The 16,215-nt window shown below is 40.1% G+C and overlaps 1 protein-coding gene across 1 annotated transcript in view; it reads right to left on the bottom strand.

The window, feature by feature from the left end:
- The window catches only part of SYCP1 (synaptonemal complex protein 1), a 152,745-nt gene that overhangs the window by 45,571 nt on the left and 90,959 nt on the right, over window positions 1-16,215 (bottom strand). Inside the window, exons 17-23 of the mRNA XM_072137680.1 lie at window positions 14,945-15,061; window positions 9,699-9,802; window positions 7,316-7,424; window positions 5,201-5,271; window positions 1,627-1,699; window positions 1,434-1,496; window positions 170-232 (exon numbers count right to left, since the gene is read on the bottom strand). Coding sequence (XP_071993781.1) covers window positions 170-232; window positions 1,434-1,496; window positions 1,627-1,699; window positions 5,201-5,271; window positions 7,316-7,424; window positions 9,699-9,802; window positions 14,945-15,061 — 600 coding nt within the window. The remainder of the gene's footprint in view (window positions 1-169; window positions 233-1,433; window positions 1,497-1,626; window positions 1,700-5,200; window positions 5,272-7,315; window positions 7,425-9,698; window positions 9,803-14,944; window positions 15,062-16,215) is intronic.

The following is a 16,215-nucleotide window of genomic DNA, read 5'->3' as shown; positions in this document are numbered from 1 at the left end:
TTTTTTCATATATTTTTTTTGTGCTCCGAAGTTATGTGTAATCCTTAATTGTTGATTCTTTTGCAATTTTCACTTAATTTCATGTGATTTCAATGTGCTGCAAGCAAGTACACCTGTTTTTTTTTATATTTTGTTACAATAAAGCTTGATTGAACCTAAAGTTACATACTTCCTGTTGTAGCTCTTCAATTGCCTTGTTTTTATTTTCAACTTGTTTTTTCAGTGTGTTCAACTAAAAAGTAAATAAAAAATGATGTATAAAAACACAGCAATCATTACTGGTAAACAGAACAATAAAATACAGACAATTGCTGAAATATTAACTTTTTGTGTGATGTCAATAATTTGTTTCAGCTTAAAACTTTATTACTTTCATAAAAAAGCTTGTATTACCAACAATAACCAATTTTCTAAAAATAGTTTTAATACATATTTGTTCTTATCTTATCAGCAGAACAATTAGCTAACTGTTCTGTTTTCATGGAAAAAATGGGTATATAATGATAAGTTCTTATTCCTTTTAAGAGCTCCTGATCAGGAACATGTCAGTAAACAGTGGTCACATGGCCCCAATTTATTTCACTGATGATGCTGGAGAACCAGGTATTTTGCCTTCTAATGAAAAGAAACCAACTGTTTATTTGTGGACCCATAGACTTCTATAGTCATCAGTTAAAATATAGGGCAGGTTCTAAATGTATTTTCACAGATCTGTGTAAAAAATGGACATGTAGAAAAGCACAAAAGAATTCTTCAGTAAGGCATCAGTGAAAATCACTGAAGATAGGAAGCCCTTTTGTCTAAACAGAATACATGAGGGAGGAGTGAGTAGAAAGGTTGACCAAGGGCCATACTCGCCCCCTCCTCTAGCATTGTTTAGCACTTCCTACCCCTGATAATAGTCTCTGAGAATGTAAAAGGAGCTGTTTATGTCTGTACTTGAATATTGGTAGGAAGTCCCTAAGTACTAGTTCAATACGGGCAGCATGGTGGTGCAGTAAGAAATGTGAATCAGGAACAGGGAGGCAGGGCAGCGGACAATGAATATGCAGGACTCCCTTACTGTGATTGGAATCACCTCAAGTGAGTTTCATATCAGTAACAAACTGATTTTTTTTTTAACATTGCAGCCATGGAAAGGAACCATTTAGTTATAAGGGCAATGCTTAGAATTATTTATTTTGTGCGAGTTCATTTGAATGGCAGGTTCCCTTTATGGTTGAATTCTGGCACACCAAGTTTAGCATTATTTATTTTGTGCGAGTTCATTTGAATGGCAGGTTCCCTTTATGGTTGAATTCTGGCACACCAAGTTTAGCATATCTGCCATAGCAATTCCTTTTTCAATTGAAGAAACTGCAGTTCTGAGGTATCATTAAGAGAATGAAACAAAAAAAGGTTAGGACACAATATAAATAAAGTCAATGCCATACCTTGTTTTCAAGTGTTTTTTGTTGTTTTTCTTTTTTGGAAAATTCATGTTCAAAATATTTTTTCTAGAAGAAGTTGTTAAAAATATTAGCCTATAATATGGCATTCTATAAGGCATATCACGTTTTCCATACTGGTCTGCTGTTCTACTTATGTTCTACTTTGTGTACAAAGTAAGGCTTATGGTTTCAGTACCTTATCTTCATGCAGAGTGGTACATGCTATTTCTTTTGCTATCAGTTGCTCCTTTAAAGACTCATTCTCCTTCCTATTTATTTTTTGAGATAGGAAAAAAAAAGATTACTATATTGCAGCCAAAAAAAATGTAAATTAATTTTTATTTAAACCTAATGTACATGATATGTGTGGTATTTGTAGTAGAAGTTATTTGTCCTATTTCTTTTTTTCTGCTTTATAGTTGAGGGGGCATATTTATCATACGGTCGTGCATTTTCGCAGCGGCATATATCAAGAAGCTTCTGTCTCTTGATGTATCAAAGCAGGGGGCAGCGCAGCGTTCATTGTACACCAGGCAGGCGACTTTTCACATAGGAAAAGTCGCCGGCAGCAGTGAGTGCGCTGGCGCAGGTATATTAAAGGCCCACTCCCGGACGCGTCCTCCACTCATGAAGGCGTGAAGGTGGCGGAGAGGGCAAAATAATTGCAAGTGCTAGCAATCAGTGGCACTGAGGCCCTGATATATATACGCCCCAAGGACTGCATTACAAAGTTAAGACTATGTGGCCTATAAACTGGATACACAGTGGGGCAGATTAATCAAAAGTCTCAAAAATTAGTTTGAAAGTTTTAAATTAGATGAGAAAGGCAGATATATTAAGACTGGTGCTTTGTGCCTGAGGGTGCCTTCATGCGTGGTGTTAACACTGCATTAACGCATGTGTTTTGTAAACATAATGTTGATAGCAATGTCTTCTCAGCTATTGTAATGTGTTTCAAAAGGCAATTGTTAACACCAAGTGAAGGTTCCATCCTCTTAGTATTTATGATGTAGCAACCGTGCAACCTGAATTTACATCTGTGCAAGTTCAAGGCTAGGTTATATTTCAGCTATAAGTTATGCTACTTTTCTACCTGACTAATTTGGCTTGCCAAGGCATCCTTGCACTGGCCCTCCCAGTTCAATGATACATAAACCCTACAGAACAAAACTGTCAAAGCGCCTAATGCAGGATTATAAATATGTTATAGTTAAAGGATTGCCTAATCTTACTGTGCACGTTCTATTAGTAATCTGTTTTTAATATATAGTATATTCTGGCCTCCGATGACCCACTATTGAATATAGATACTGTAGAAACGCGTCAGGAAGGGATTAGGTGGATAAAGAGGAAATGTAGCTTGTTTTAGCACGTTCTGAACACACTATTACCTTCAAAAATCTATAACTTTTTTATTTTTGTGTGACGGCTTATTTGCTCTTCATAGTGACGGTATTTAATATTCCATGCCATGTACTGGGAAGCGGGAAAAAATTCCAAATGCAGTGAAAATGGTGAAAAACGCATTTGCGACATTTTGTTGTGGGCTTGGATTTTACAGCTTTCACTGTGCGCCACACATGACATGTCTACTTTATGAAAAATGAAAATATGGTACAAAAAGCTAGCCATGTACATTGTACTGATGGCACTGGACAACTCTTGTGCAAACGTGCAGTTCCATTGTGCAGGTCAAGCTGTATCATTTCTTCATTTTCAAGAGCTGGTGATTTAGGCACTAATATTTGGACAAGAAGGACAGGGCCGCAGTACCTCTGGTTTACATGTCCCCCTTCTTTGTCAGGACAAAATTTTCCTGGTGAATTCCTCAAGTCTGGTTCTAAAGGATGGACTCAAAAAAGCGTCTGTTTCAAAAAGGGGGTTTGTAAGGACACTATATACTAGTACGAGACCATAATTATTTCTTTGAGGGATGTAGTTTGCAAACTTGTTATGTTTTTTAAGTTTTCTGTTTCTCTTCCAAGCCTCTGGATTTGTTAGCACATCCTTTGCAATTCTCCGAGTTCTGCCTAAAATACACGTGTGCTTTATCAATTCGGAGCCCTGCTGTGTTTTCTGGCTAACGTTTAGGATCACATGTTGGTTCTTTCACATGTCTGGAAACATGGCTTCCTAATCAGAGACCTGACATTTCACAGTGGCACAAACTGGGCATCACATAATGGGCACCAAACTTTCCAGAAATAATTGCAATTTCCAACTTGGGCATCCATTGCACATAATATTTGGAAACTACCTTTATGTTAATGCTCACTACACCACTTGTATTACACTACACCTTGCTAAATTCCCCAATGGGTGTGCGTTCAACAATTAGGGTCACTTTTCGGGTTCTCCTCTGTTTTCTACCACTAGGACTCTCCAAATGCATCTTGGCACATGTAAAGGATTTCTGTCAAATTTGGCTTCTAAAAGGCCAACATCCCTCTTTCCCTCTGGAGCCATACAACATTTTATATGCACATTCTTCTACACCCAGGAGACATAGGGGCACATTTACTTACCCGGTCCAGTCGCTATCCAGCGGCGCGTTCTCTGCACTGGATTCGGGTCCGGCCGGGATTTAATAAGGTAGTTCCTCCGCCGTCCACCAGGTGGCGCTGCTGCGCTGAAAAGCATTTTAACGCGCCGGAATTCACCGAGGCCGTCTGAGTGAAGGTAAGCTGGTCCCGAGCGACACATTTTCGGTTCTTAAATGCGGCGGTTTTTCCGAATACGTCGGGTTTTCGTTCGGCCACGCCCCCCGATTTCCGTCGCGCGCATGCCGGCGCCGATGCGCCACAATCCGATCGCGTGCGCCAAAATCCCGGGGCAATTCAGGTACAATCGGCGCAAATCGGAAATATTCGGGTAACACGTCGGGAAAACGCGAATCGGGCCCTTAGTAAATGACCCCCATAGTGTTTACACATTTTTGGGGGTTATTTAATCTCTTGTCCCTTACAAAAATTAGGGGTAAAAGTGACCTTTATGGAAAATGTTTTAGGGTCTAATTGCATCATACATCTGAAGGGGCAAATACACATATTACACCTTGTTAAATTCTCCAAGAGGAGTACTTTCCTAATTGGTGTCAGTTTATCACCACATATGGGGTATTGGTACACTGGGGAGAAATCGCACTTCCGTTTTGTTTTAACCTCTCTGAGACACTCAAACGGTTAATAGACTTAATAGAGGTTGTTTTACAGACTTTGAGGGGTGTAGTTTCCATTGTGGGGTAATTCAGGCCTTCCAAAGTCACTTAAAAGCTGAGTTGTCCGTAAAAATGAGAATAAGAAAAATTGCACCTAAAGTTCTAAGCCTCATAACATACTAGAAAAACGAGAGGACGCATAAAATATCATTCCAACATAAAGCAGACATTACAAATATGTTAGTTATAAAGCTCTTAGGATATTTTAACTATCTGCCTGGAAAGCAGAACATTTAAAACTTTGAAAATGAAGAATTTTTCCAAAATTCTTTTTTTTCAGAATAAAATACAAAACTTAAATTTTACAACTAACATGAAGTACAATGTGTCTCGAGAAAACATTCTCAAAATCACCTGGATATGTTAAAGCGTTTCGAAGTTATAAGCAATTATCGTGACACATGTCAGATTCTAAAAATCAAGTCTGGTCATTAAGCTGAAAACAAGCGCTGGTGATAAGGGGTTAAAGTTGGGCATAATAGTGTGTTTACAGAGCCTTAGAGAAATACAAATAGTGAATGCATTCTTAAGACAAACCTCATTTGACACTTACCTTATATAATCATTTGTTTTCTCTAGGTCTTTAATTTTCTTCAATGCCTGATCTCTTTGCTGTTCACTTTCCTACAAGCAGGAAACACACTCAAAAATACATTTTTCATAATTTACTTTTAACATTTCTCTTTACATACATTCCAGAAGTGTCAAGAAAAACTATATGAGATAACTATATCTTGACATATTGCAAAATAGTTAAGGAAGGGAGCATACTGAAGTATCAAACTGTAACTTCATTTTAATTTTCTTAAGGGATTGAATTTTTAATTACACCAGTTTGATAGCATTACAAAATGCAAACAAAATCCTTTAAAGAGAACCCGTCATGCAAAATAACCCCCTAAACTAAATATATTTTCATAAACTGCCATTAGAGAGCATTGCCTCTATCCCTTCATTGTCCCTCTACATGCCTGTAACCCTAAGCAATGAGGTCCTAAAGCTGTATGCAAATGGCCTGTGAAATGTCCAATGAAGCATTAGCATATTCAAGCTGTCCACTCTATTCATGAGTGGGAGGCACAGCCACACCCCCAGTGCATGACTGACAGCCTGTATAATGATGTGAGGCTGTATAATGATGTGCTTCCTGGTGCTGGTGGCCACGCCCCCTGCAGCCTGTGTGTGTATGTGTGTGTGTATAGGAGAGATACAGCAGCTCCAGGCAGCCATGTTATAGCAGAACATGTCAGATTCATGTGTAGCTCATGTCTGTGTCTCTAACCCAGGGGTAGGGAACCTATGGCTCGGGAGCCAGATGTGGCTCTTTTGTTGGCTGCATCTGGCTCTCAGACAGATCTTTAATAAATAGTGATGGCTGCTGTGTCTCTTAGTCTGATCATTGGACACGGCAGCGATGTTACTGCCACCTACGTCCTGGCTGCAGGGTGAGCTGGTAAGTGAATATTTTTTTTATGCTGTGACTACATATCTACTGGGGGGCATGTGAAGGGAGTCAGGATGTGGAGTAGTGAACCCCCTGGACCAGCGTGGACAATGTTGTAAGCAGACACCTGGGACCAGAATCTAAGTGGCACCCGGTCTTCACCAGAGCCCGCCGCAAAGCAGGATGGTCTTGCTGCAGTGTGGAACCACCAGGTCGTTCCACAGGCGCAACTTGTCCACGATGGCCGCCAAGGTCGAGGTACAGTATCACTAGGCAGTCTCGTGGTCAAGAACAGGCAGACAGTCAAGGCAATGATGCAAGGTCGGGGATGGAGCAAGAGATCAGGACTAGCAGCAAAGGAGCAGGTCCGGGGTCACAACGGGAGGTCAACACTTGGGAAGGAAACAATGTGGAAAGCTTCCTCATAGGCATGAAGCACTAAGATCCGTCAGGGAATGCTGGGAGCTGTTGGTCTTTAGAGGAACCCGGGAAGTGGGAAGCGCCAATCAGTGGCGCACTGGCACTTTTAAACTGCCAGCGAGTGCGGGATGGGAGCCGGAATGTGGCGAGTTGAGTGAGCTCGGAAAGGGGAGCCGCCATGGAGAGGGGCTCAGGTGTGTCTGCGATCCGAGGCGTAGATCACAGGGGCACCCGTGACACTCGGACTACCTATCTACTTGGGGCATGTGCATATTGTACGGCTCTTACAGAATAACATTTTAAAATATGTGGCGTTCATGGCTCTCTCAGCAAAAAAGGTTCCTGACCCCTGCTCTAACCTGTGTATTAGGAGGATGCAGCATGTCAGCAGATGACATACACACACACACTAGCCATGCTTTACTATACATTACACACAGACATGAGCAGGGGGAGGAGAGGGGAGGGGTAACAGGAGTGACATCACTGCCTCTGAGCATGTGACCAGCCTCATTTACATGATAAAGAATAGATGATATTACAATGAATAATGTATGAAATAACTAGATTAAGGCTGGGATGGGATCCTTGTGAGCTGCTCCAACAGGTAGAGGTGACAGGACTAGTGACACAGACCTGATGACAGGTGTCCTTTAACAGGCTCCAATTCAAAATTATATACGACCCTCAGTTACAAACGGACCCCTGGATTTTTGTAATGGTATGAACTTAGCCTAACATACTATTATTGAAAGGAAATTCTCTTTATGTTACTTTTTTTTTTACCTATTTTGGACAACTAACCTTGAAATCTTTTTGAATATTTGCAATATTTTCTTTCATTTTTCTAGACATATCTTCTTTTTCAGCCAAGATGTTTTCATAAGCTATTTTAAGTTTTAGATAATTTTCCCTGTTATGCAGAAAAAGAAAACAACAATGAATTTATAATAAATACATAAAAATATTAATATGCTCATTGAAAAGTCATGGCAGTTAAACTCTTGACGCTCAGCGTCCGATATATTGGACGCTGAGCTCTGTGACTTACCGCTCAGCTGAGCGTGACTTAATGCTGACACCGTTAAATAGTGTGGTCAGCGTGTCCACAGCGTCTAACATGCCTTTGGGGGGGTCTTTCCCCCACGATCGCTATGGCCGATCGGGACCCCAGAGATGCCTGCCGGCACTGTCAGTAAGATTCATAGGCTGACACTGCTAATACCCTGCAATACATCAGTGTTGCAGAGTATTATCATTAACAAGCAATGAGATGATTGCTTGTTCATGTCCCATGGTGGAAGTAGTAAAACAAGTAAAAAAAAATGTTTTTCAATAAAAAATTAAGCAATAAAAATGGCCATAAGCCCCATAACATATAAAGAGACATATAACGCAAAAAAAAAGTCTAAATCATAACACAAACCCCACATATATAGTATCACCGCGTCCATAACAACCCGTAGAATAAACCTAAATAATTATTGAACCCGCACGATAAACGCCGTTAAAAACCTGCCAAAAATTATTATTTTTACCTATTGAATCCCACAAAAATGCAATCAAAAGTGATCAAAAAAACATATGTACTCCAGAATGATAGTGTTGCAAAGTACAACATCTCCCGCAAAAAAAGAAGCCATCAACCAGCTCTGTAGCGAAAAAAGTAAAAATGTTATGCCACTTGGAAGACGGTAATGCAAAAATGATAATTTTTCCCACATTAGGGTTTTATTTGGCAAATTTAGTAAAACGTAAGAAAAAATATTCATGTATGGTATCCCCGTAATCGTATCGACCCATAGAATAAAGATAACATGATTAATAGGCTATACGGTGGACACGAAAAAAAAAAAGAGGAAAAAATCCAGTACAGAATTGATTATTTTCTACTCCTATATATGGGAAATGTTATTCCGCAATTTATTTAGTTGGTAAATCTATCTGTCTGAAAATGCAATGCTTTCGACAATGGCAAATTTTTCATAAAATGTATCATTTTTTCTTTTTTTTTTTGGTAAATAAACGCAAAACCTATCATCCAACATTTACCACTAAAATGAAGTACAACATGTGGGGAAAAAACAATCTCAGAATCGTTTTGACAAGTAACAGAGTGCAAAAGTTATAACCATATAAAGTGTTGCAAGTCAGAATCCAAAAACTCGGGCTGAGCCTTAAATAAAACCTACCACTTGCAGTGGCAGGTTTAAGAAGAAAACACAGAGCACCAGCTCAGGGTGAGCTGGTGCCGGAGCTTATTTTTGTTAGTGTTTTAAACCGCTGTATCACGGTTTAAAACACTTTTTAAACTTTATAGCCGGCGCAGGGAGGTACGCACTCGGCGCTTACCATGCGCGCGACAAGCTACGGCACCAGCTCACCCTGAGCTGGTGCTCGGTGTTTTCTTCTTAAACCTGCCATTTCAAGTGGTAGGTTCCCTTTAAGCTTTAAACTGGCTACGTCCTTAAGGCGTTCATTTATCAAGAGCCGGCACACTGTGTGTCAGCACTTGAAATTCCCCAACACTGCATGTCCACAGTCTATACTACAATGCTCAGGCCTCCCCACAGTTTAATTCTACACCAGCACCCGACCAGCGTGATGCTGGGCTAATTGCAGTTTGTCAGTATTTTGTTTTGGATCCAACAGAGAAAAAGTCTGTCCATCTTCTGTGTTGAGGATGCCTATCTGATCTTGGCTTGTCAATACGGATGCAAAGTACCAGCCAAAATACTGCTGTGTGAAAACAATCTATAATTGCTGTGCATAAACAAATTCCCACAGGCCTCAGCAAACTAACAAATGGGCCAAAATTCATCTTATAATCTTTGTATGTCTTGTCAATATTCATGTTTACATCATTGCAATTTGTAGTTGATTTTGTAATTCTGCATAAAATTTTTAGTAATTTAGGCAGTGTAAACAGGCATCAAATGTATCACAATGGCCAATGCCGGATAATAAATATGGTGCATGTTCTGAGATTTTTCTCTCTTTCTATACTACCTGTAAGTTCGCTTACCACATTTCACGTCTCTTATTGAGTAAGTTGAAAAAAATTACAATTCTTTAAAGATTTAAAACTACCTTTTATTACAAAATATAGCTACAATACCAGAGCCATTTGCTTTGTAAATCAAGGTGATTATAGGTCTATAATGTTTAGAATGAACTTCAGACGTACTCTCTCTGGCTTGCTTCAGTTTTCAGCTCTTCAATTTGCTTAGAATACCTTTCTACATCCACAGATGATGTGTTTATTTTTGTATTCAGAGTGTCAATTTCATCCTAAGGAAAAGACAATAAGGTCAATCCCGTTAAGGCTGCATTAACACTGACGTATGCTCACACAGCTTCGGCCGGACGGGCATATGTCCACCTTGATAGAAAGGAGGAAGGGTGACCCCTCCACTCTCCATAGAAATGCATTACGTAGTTCCCTTAACACGGGGAAATATAGGACATGTCTTATCTTTTTCCCTTGTAGGAGCGGTACGCGCTGCATGTGTGCAGCACCATATAGCTCCGTGCAGCCACTGCTGTCTATGGGGGACGAATGTAAGGCCGCAAGCTTGCGGTTGTGCATACGTCCCCCATAAGGTCACTTGAATGCAGCCTAATACTGACAATCGAAGTGTATATCTCTAGTGAAACTGTGAATAGGGAAAGAGGGTAAAGATGATTGTAAAACTTAAACTTGACTGTTATTACTTTATTTTAATAAATTAAGACTCTGCTCATGGATTTTCATTTTAAAAGGCTGACATTGGAAAGTTGGCTCTGTCTAATTGGGTATAATTAGCAGACGGCTGGAAGTGATGCAGAAATACATGGTGCAGATTTCGCACATTGGCTCCACCCTTAAGAAGACACAGCCATGGCAGTCGTGAACTGCAGAACTTTGTATTTTGGTAGTACCACCACCAGCACCTGGTGATACAGGGAACCTCTATTTAGTTAATGCCACAGAGGCCTGGGATTTATTTTTTTTGATAAATAAAAGTTGCTGAGGTCACTTGCACCAAAACGCTTGGTGAAGTTACTTATGTGCAGGTGAATTGTGCCTGTCTGTAAATATATATTTGTAAGTATAATAATTGTTAGCTGAGTCTGTGTGTTATACAATTAGGTAAAGAACAGAGGAAATGTTACTGAGAAGCGTTTATATTATTATACTCCTCTGTATGGTCATTTTTCCCCTGGTTCATCAAGCATTTTATGGATATATACAAGAAAAGACATATGAACTTTGCATGCAGGTATATGCACAGAGCAGTAGGTGCCACTAACTATGTGATTGGGCATCATTTGCTACTGCTAGGACTGCCACACACCCAGACTGAGGGCTGCAGCAGTGCTGGAGGGAGAGAGTGGGACCTTTACCGTATTCACACTGACAGCAAATGAACTGACAGCAAACATATTTCATGTTTACTTACCTCTCTGCTTTTCAATTTTTCTTGAAGCTGGAATTGAACATCCTTTATTCTTTTCTTATCATAAATTTTTTATTGGGATTTTACGAGTGGTATAAGAAACATTAGATTGGGAGCAGTAAACCCAAGCATGGGATACTGTTCCAGCTATACAATTCTGATATGCGCAAAATACAATTGTATACCTATATAGGAAATATAACTTGTAGAAACATCAAACATAGATCAGGCAGTCATCGTACCATATAGAGTAGTAAAGGCATGTAGGGCAAGGCGCAATTCACCAATTTATAATATACATAGTGGTAGGAATGAAGGGAATTAAGAGCCTCTGGTTCTTATACTACTATCTATCTCAATCCTTCGGGCTTAGCCCTCGGAAAGCTTCCCATTTCGAAATGTTCCATTTCCTGATTTAGGTGGACTTCACGAATAATAGCTGGTATTAGGGACCTCTGATGATTTCCACTTCCTGGTTATATTGACCCTGGTTACCGTAAGAATGTGAAATGCTACATACCTGTCTTCCCTCTTCAGAGTACCTAGCTCTAAATTTAGTAAAGCAAATTGGGGGCCCCACGGAGGGGAATACAGTAGAACCCTTTTTAGCAGATCAAATACTGATTTCCATAGTGGTATTCAATTTTCTGCATGCCCACCATATATGTAGTAACAACCCAATTTGGGATTGACAACACCAACAGGTCTGTGAGGAACCCAGGTACATCTTGGAAAATCTAAATGGGGTTAGATACCACCTATACAGCACCTTAAGAGAAGTTTCTAAGTGATTTATGCATTTGGATACTCAGTTCATAAGCCTTGTGCCACTGTTCATCTGTGAACTGCTGTTGTAATTCCTTTTGCCATTTTTCCCTGCGTTCGAAAGAGTGTTGCCAGGGGAAATTCATAATATTACTGTAAGCTATGGATACTCCATTTTTTCTTCTCACCGGGGATGAAAAGTATAGTTCGTATATCGTTACCTTACCACCCCTCTGAGAACTAGTGCTGTTAATTAGGTGGCGAAGTTGCAAATATTTGTAGAATTCAGAGTTGGGTAGCTTACATTTTTTAGCGATTCCTTCAAAGGGTAGCAAAGTATCACCTTCAAACAGGTCACCCACACACGATATCCCCTTGCTGGTCCAAAGGTCAAAATTGGAGTTAGGGATCACACAATGAGTGAATACCACAAGCATGTTTTTAATGTTAAGGGACAACATATCTGGGCAAGCAATGACAGTGTCAAAAACTTTTAGAGCTGCTGACATGGGAGTGGTTAGTGTTTTGGATGATTTACTGAGAAATGTGATGCCCACAAGATAGATTGAAGGGAAACTGACCCCAAGGAGTGCCTCTCAATGTCCACCCATAATCTGCCCTGATCAACCAGCCACTAAGCTTTAAGTTGGTCGGCAATAGCTGCATGGTAGTAAGCCTCTACTGACGGGCACTCCAGGCCTCCCTCTGATAAAGGTAGTAGTAATGTAGAAAAGGGGGTTCTCGCTTTTTGTCCTTTCCATAGGAAATTAGACAGTACGTTTTGTAGGTTGTTGTATGATTGTAGGTCCTTTATTATGGTTTGTTTGAGGACAATAATGCCTTCACGACCGAGGACAACTATATCGTCCTCCTGCTGCGAAGGGTGTACAAGCTAAGCTCTCTCCATACACAGCGGGTAACGGCTGTATAACACAGCTGACGCCCGCCTGTTACAGCCGCGGTCAGTGCTGGTCTGTTATCTTGCCTTTACAAGGGAGCCGCGATCTTGGATGGCCGATCGCCGCCCCCTGTGATGTCATCGAAGGCGGCAATTGGTTGGCATGGAAGCGGACAGTCTCATTGAGTTTCGCAGGCTTGCCATGTGCAATGATCTCTAATAGCCAGCAGATGGCAGGCTATTAGACATCATTAGAGTATTGGTATACAGGCGGTCCCCTACTTAAGGACACCCAACTTACAGACAACCCATAGTTACAGACAGACCCCTCTGACCTCTGGTGAAGCTCTCTGAATGCTTTACTATAGCCCCAGGCTGCAATGATGTAAGCTGTAAGGTGTCTGTAATGAAGCTTTATTGATAATGCTTGGTCCCATTACAGCAAAAAATGTTTAAACTCCAATTGTCACTGGGGCCCAAATTTTTTTATGTCTGTATCTACAATTATAAAATATACAGTTTAGACTTACATACAAATTCAACTTAAGAACAAACCTCTGGACCCTATCTTGTATGTAACCCGGGGACTGCCTGTATACTGCAAAACAGTAGTATTGCAGTATATAGTATTAGCAATCGGACCCTGCGGGGTTAAATTACCCTGGAGGATCTGAAATAATGGTAAAAAAATGTTAATTTTTTTTTTTTAAATTAAAAAATTGTAAAAAAGGTAAAGGTTTAAATCCCCTTCATTTCCCTAGATCAGATATAAAAGCAAATAAACAGTAAGAATCGGAAACATGTTTGGTACCATCGCGTCCCAAAATGTCCAATCTATCAAAATATAATAGGGATTTTTCCCGGCGTTTAACCCCGTAACGGAAAATGGTGCCCAAAGTCGGAAGTGACGCTTTTTTGTCATTTTGAAAAATATAAAAAAATGATATAATCAGTGATCAAAAGGACGTACAGTCCTCAAAATTACAGCATTAAAAACATCATCAAAATTTGCAAAAAATTACACCACCCACAGCTCCGTGCACTGAAGTATGAAAAAGTTATTAGTGCCAGAACATGGCAAAATGAAGGATTTTTTTTCTGGATAGAAGGTTTTAATTTTTTTAAATGTATGAAAACATTATAAAACCTATACAAATTTGGTATCCTTGTGATCTTACCGAACCAAAGAATAAAGTAGACATGTCAATTGGGGCGCTCAGAGAAAGCTGTAAAATCCAAGCCCACAAGAATATGGCGCAAATGTGGTTTTTCATCATTTTCACTACATTCAGAATTTTTTTCCTGCTTCCCAGTACACGGCATGGAATATTCAATATCATCACTATGAAGTGCAATTTGTTGCACAGAAAACAAGCCCAACCACGGAAAAATAAAAAAGTTACAGATTTTTGAAGGTGGGGAGTGAAAAATAAAAATGCAAAAACAAAAAAGAACCTGGTCCTTAAGGTGTTAAAGTTAACAGATGCTATTTTATTGATGGGTGAAGTAAGAGTGATCCCTAGAAACGGTATTGATTCTGATACCCATTCAAAGGAGTATAACGAGGCTATGCTATTTTTCACGGCCTGGGGTACATGGATCCCTATTTAAGGAAAAATTAAGGATAAAGACGCAATTAATTTGTAGTAGCTAAGAGATATAAAATGGTTTAGGATTGAGGACACTGCCCTAAGGGAAGGCTCCTGTTTTGTCATTGTCATCGGCAAAGCTTATCTAATACTCTCTTTCTCCTATGGTTATCCCCTCGACCCCTGGGGCTAAAGAATGGCTTGGGCTAAGGCTTCCATGACCAAGGCGAAGATCACAGGGGAGAGGGGACAGCCTTGACGCCTAACAGGGCGCGACAGGACTTGCATATACCCGGGCAGAAGGCTTTGTATATAGGGCTAAGATCGCCCTTAGTACCGGGCTCTCTAGGCCAAAAGATCGCAGAACCAACCGGAGGTAGCCCAATGCACTCGGTCAAAAGCCTTCTACAGAGTCAGGAGTAGAGAAGACGTTCGATGAGCCTGGAATTGAACATCTTTAAAATGATCAACCAACTTTCTAAGATTAGAGGTTTCCTTTTGAGTACTGTAAAAGTGTTCCAATTAATATGAAAAGTAAATTTATAGTTAAATTATTACATCCAAAAGTAAATGCATGGACAGTGGCTAAAAATTATATTGAACATTGGAAGTCCTAGGTTACTGTACATTTTTGCAAAGCTGAAAATGTCAACTACTTAACACTGATATTTTTATGGAGGCAAATGGAGGCAAATAAGAATTGGAATATAGAAAGAAGAATGCATAGTGTGTCTTAAACTACCTGAAGATTTTCTTGACAAATGAGCAGCTCACGTTCTTTGTTCTTATACATATCTGTTACCAATTTCTCCTCAGCAACAATTTTCTCCAGGTCTTTTCGAACTTTTATTGATTCTTCCTTCAGAATAGAACTTACATAAATTCATCAGAAATAAGATATAATCAGATATAACATTTATATGTTAAATTTATGTTCAGTAAACTTACTTAACAGGTTTCCATCACTGAAGTAAATGAAGTATTAAATATGGTAAAAATTTAGCACTTGATTCGAGATACACGCTTTTCTTAAGGAATTTTTCCCCCCAAATAGAAACCTATAACCTCTCCAAAAATTATAAATGAGCGATCAATTACGGATTATGACGAAATGGGTCCTGTCATAAGTGAATATCAGGAAAAACAAGTCGTTTATAAAGGGATATTTTCTACGAGACAAGTTAATAGTCAAAGGGGCAGATATATTATCGTCACTCCACCTAAAAAATGCCAGGATCTTTTGTTTTGTTTTTGGCGCAGAATTGTTGCGGATCATTTATAATGAGTTTGCGCCAGAAAGAACAGATGTTTCCGACTATCCTCTGTCTTTTTTTGGCGCAAGTGGGCGTGGTCTAACATTTCCACATTATCTGTCACATGTGTATTTTGTCGTCAATTTTTTCCACAAATTTTGGCGCACAATAGACCAGGGAAAAAAATGGTCAGAGAGCAAAATTAAGGCACAGTCCATGTAAGATTTTGGCGCACATCTCATTGATGTCTGCATTTTTATGGCGCACAACTGATTAGTTCCGTCTACCCATTAATTACTTACAGCCGTGCGCCACTTTAATACATCGGGCGGTGCTTTCCGGAGACTGATCTCCGATGCTGACAGTTGCGTTTGCGCCAGGATTAGTAAATCCCCCCATAGTGTTGGTATGAGAAAATTGAAATCTTAAAGTAAGAGAAGATGGTGCATTTAAAGGGGTTATCCGGGTGTTAAAAATTACTGAGTGTCGGGCTGTGGTGGGCTAGTTAAACATAATAAACATTTACCTACCTCGTCCGGCGCTGCCGATGTCCCACGCAGCGGTCCGTCTCCTCTGTGCGCTGGTTCGTATACAGGGGCGCACGGGGAGCTTGCCGGAGGCTCCCATGCGACACCTTCTCCCAGCGCTTAGGACGCTGAGAGATAGGGACGGATGGGAGGAGCCGGCCACATCCCGGACCAGAAGCTCCCTGTGCGCGGCTTCTGTGCCCCTGTAAACAAACAGGGGCACAGATCAAACG

The sequence above is a fragment of the Engystomops pustulosus genome, chromosome 2, assembly GCF_040894005.1.
Source record: "Engystomops pustulosus chromosome 2, aEngPut4.maternal, whole genome shotgun sequence".
NCBI lineage: Eukaryota > Metazoa > Chordata > Amphibia > Anura > Leptodactylidae > Engystomops > Engystomops pustulosus.
Note: the sequence above shows the minus strand (reverse complement) of the source record. Positions and strands in the feature narration are given on the sequence as shown.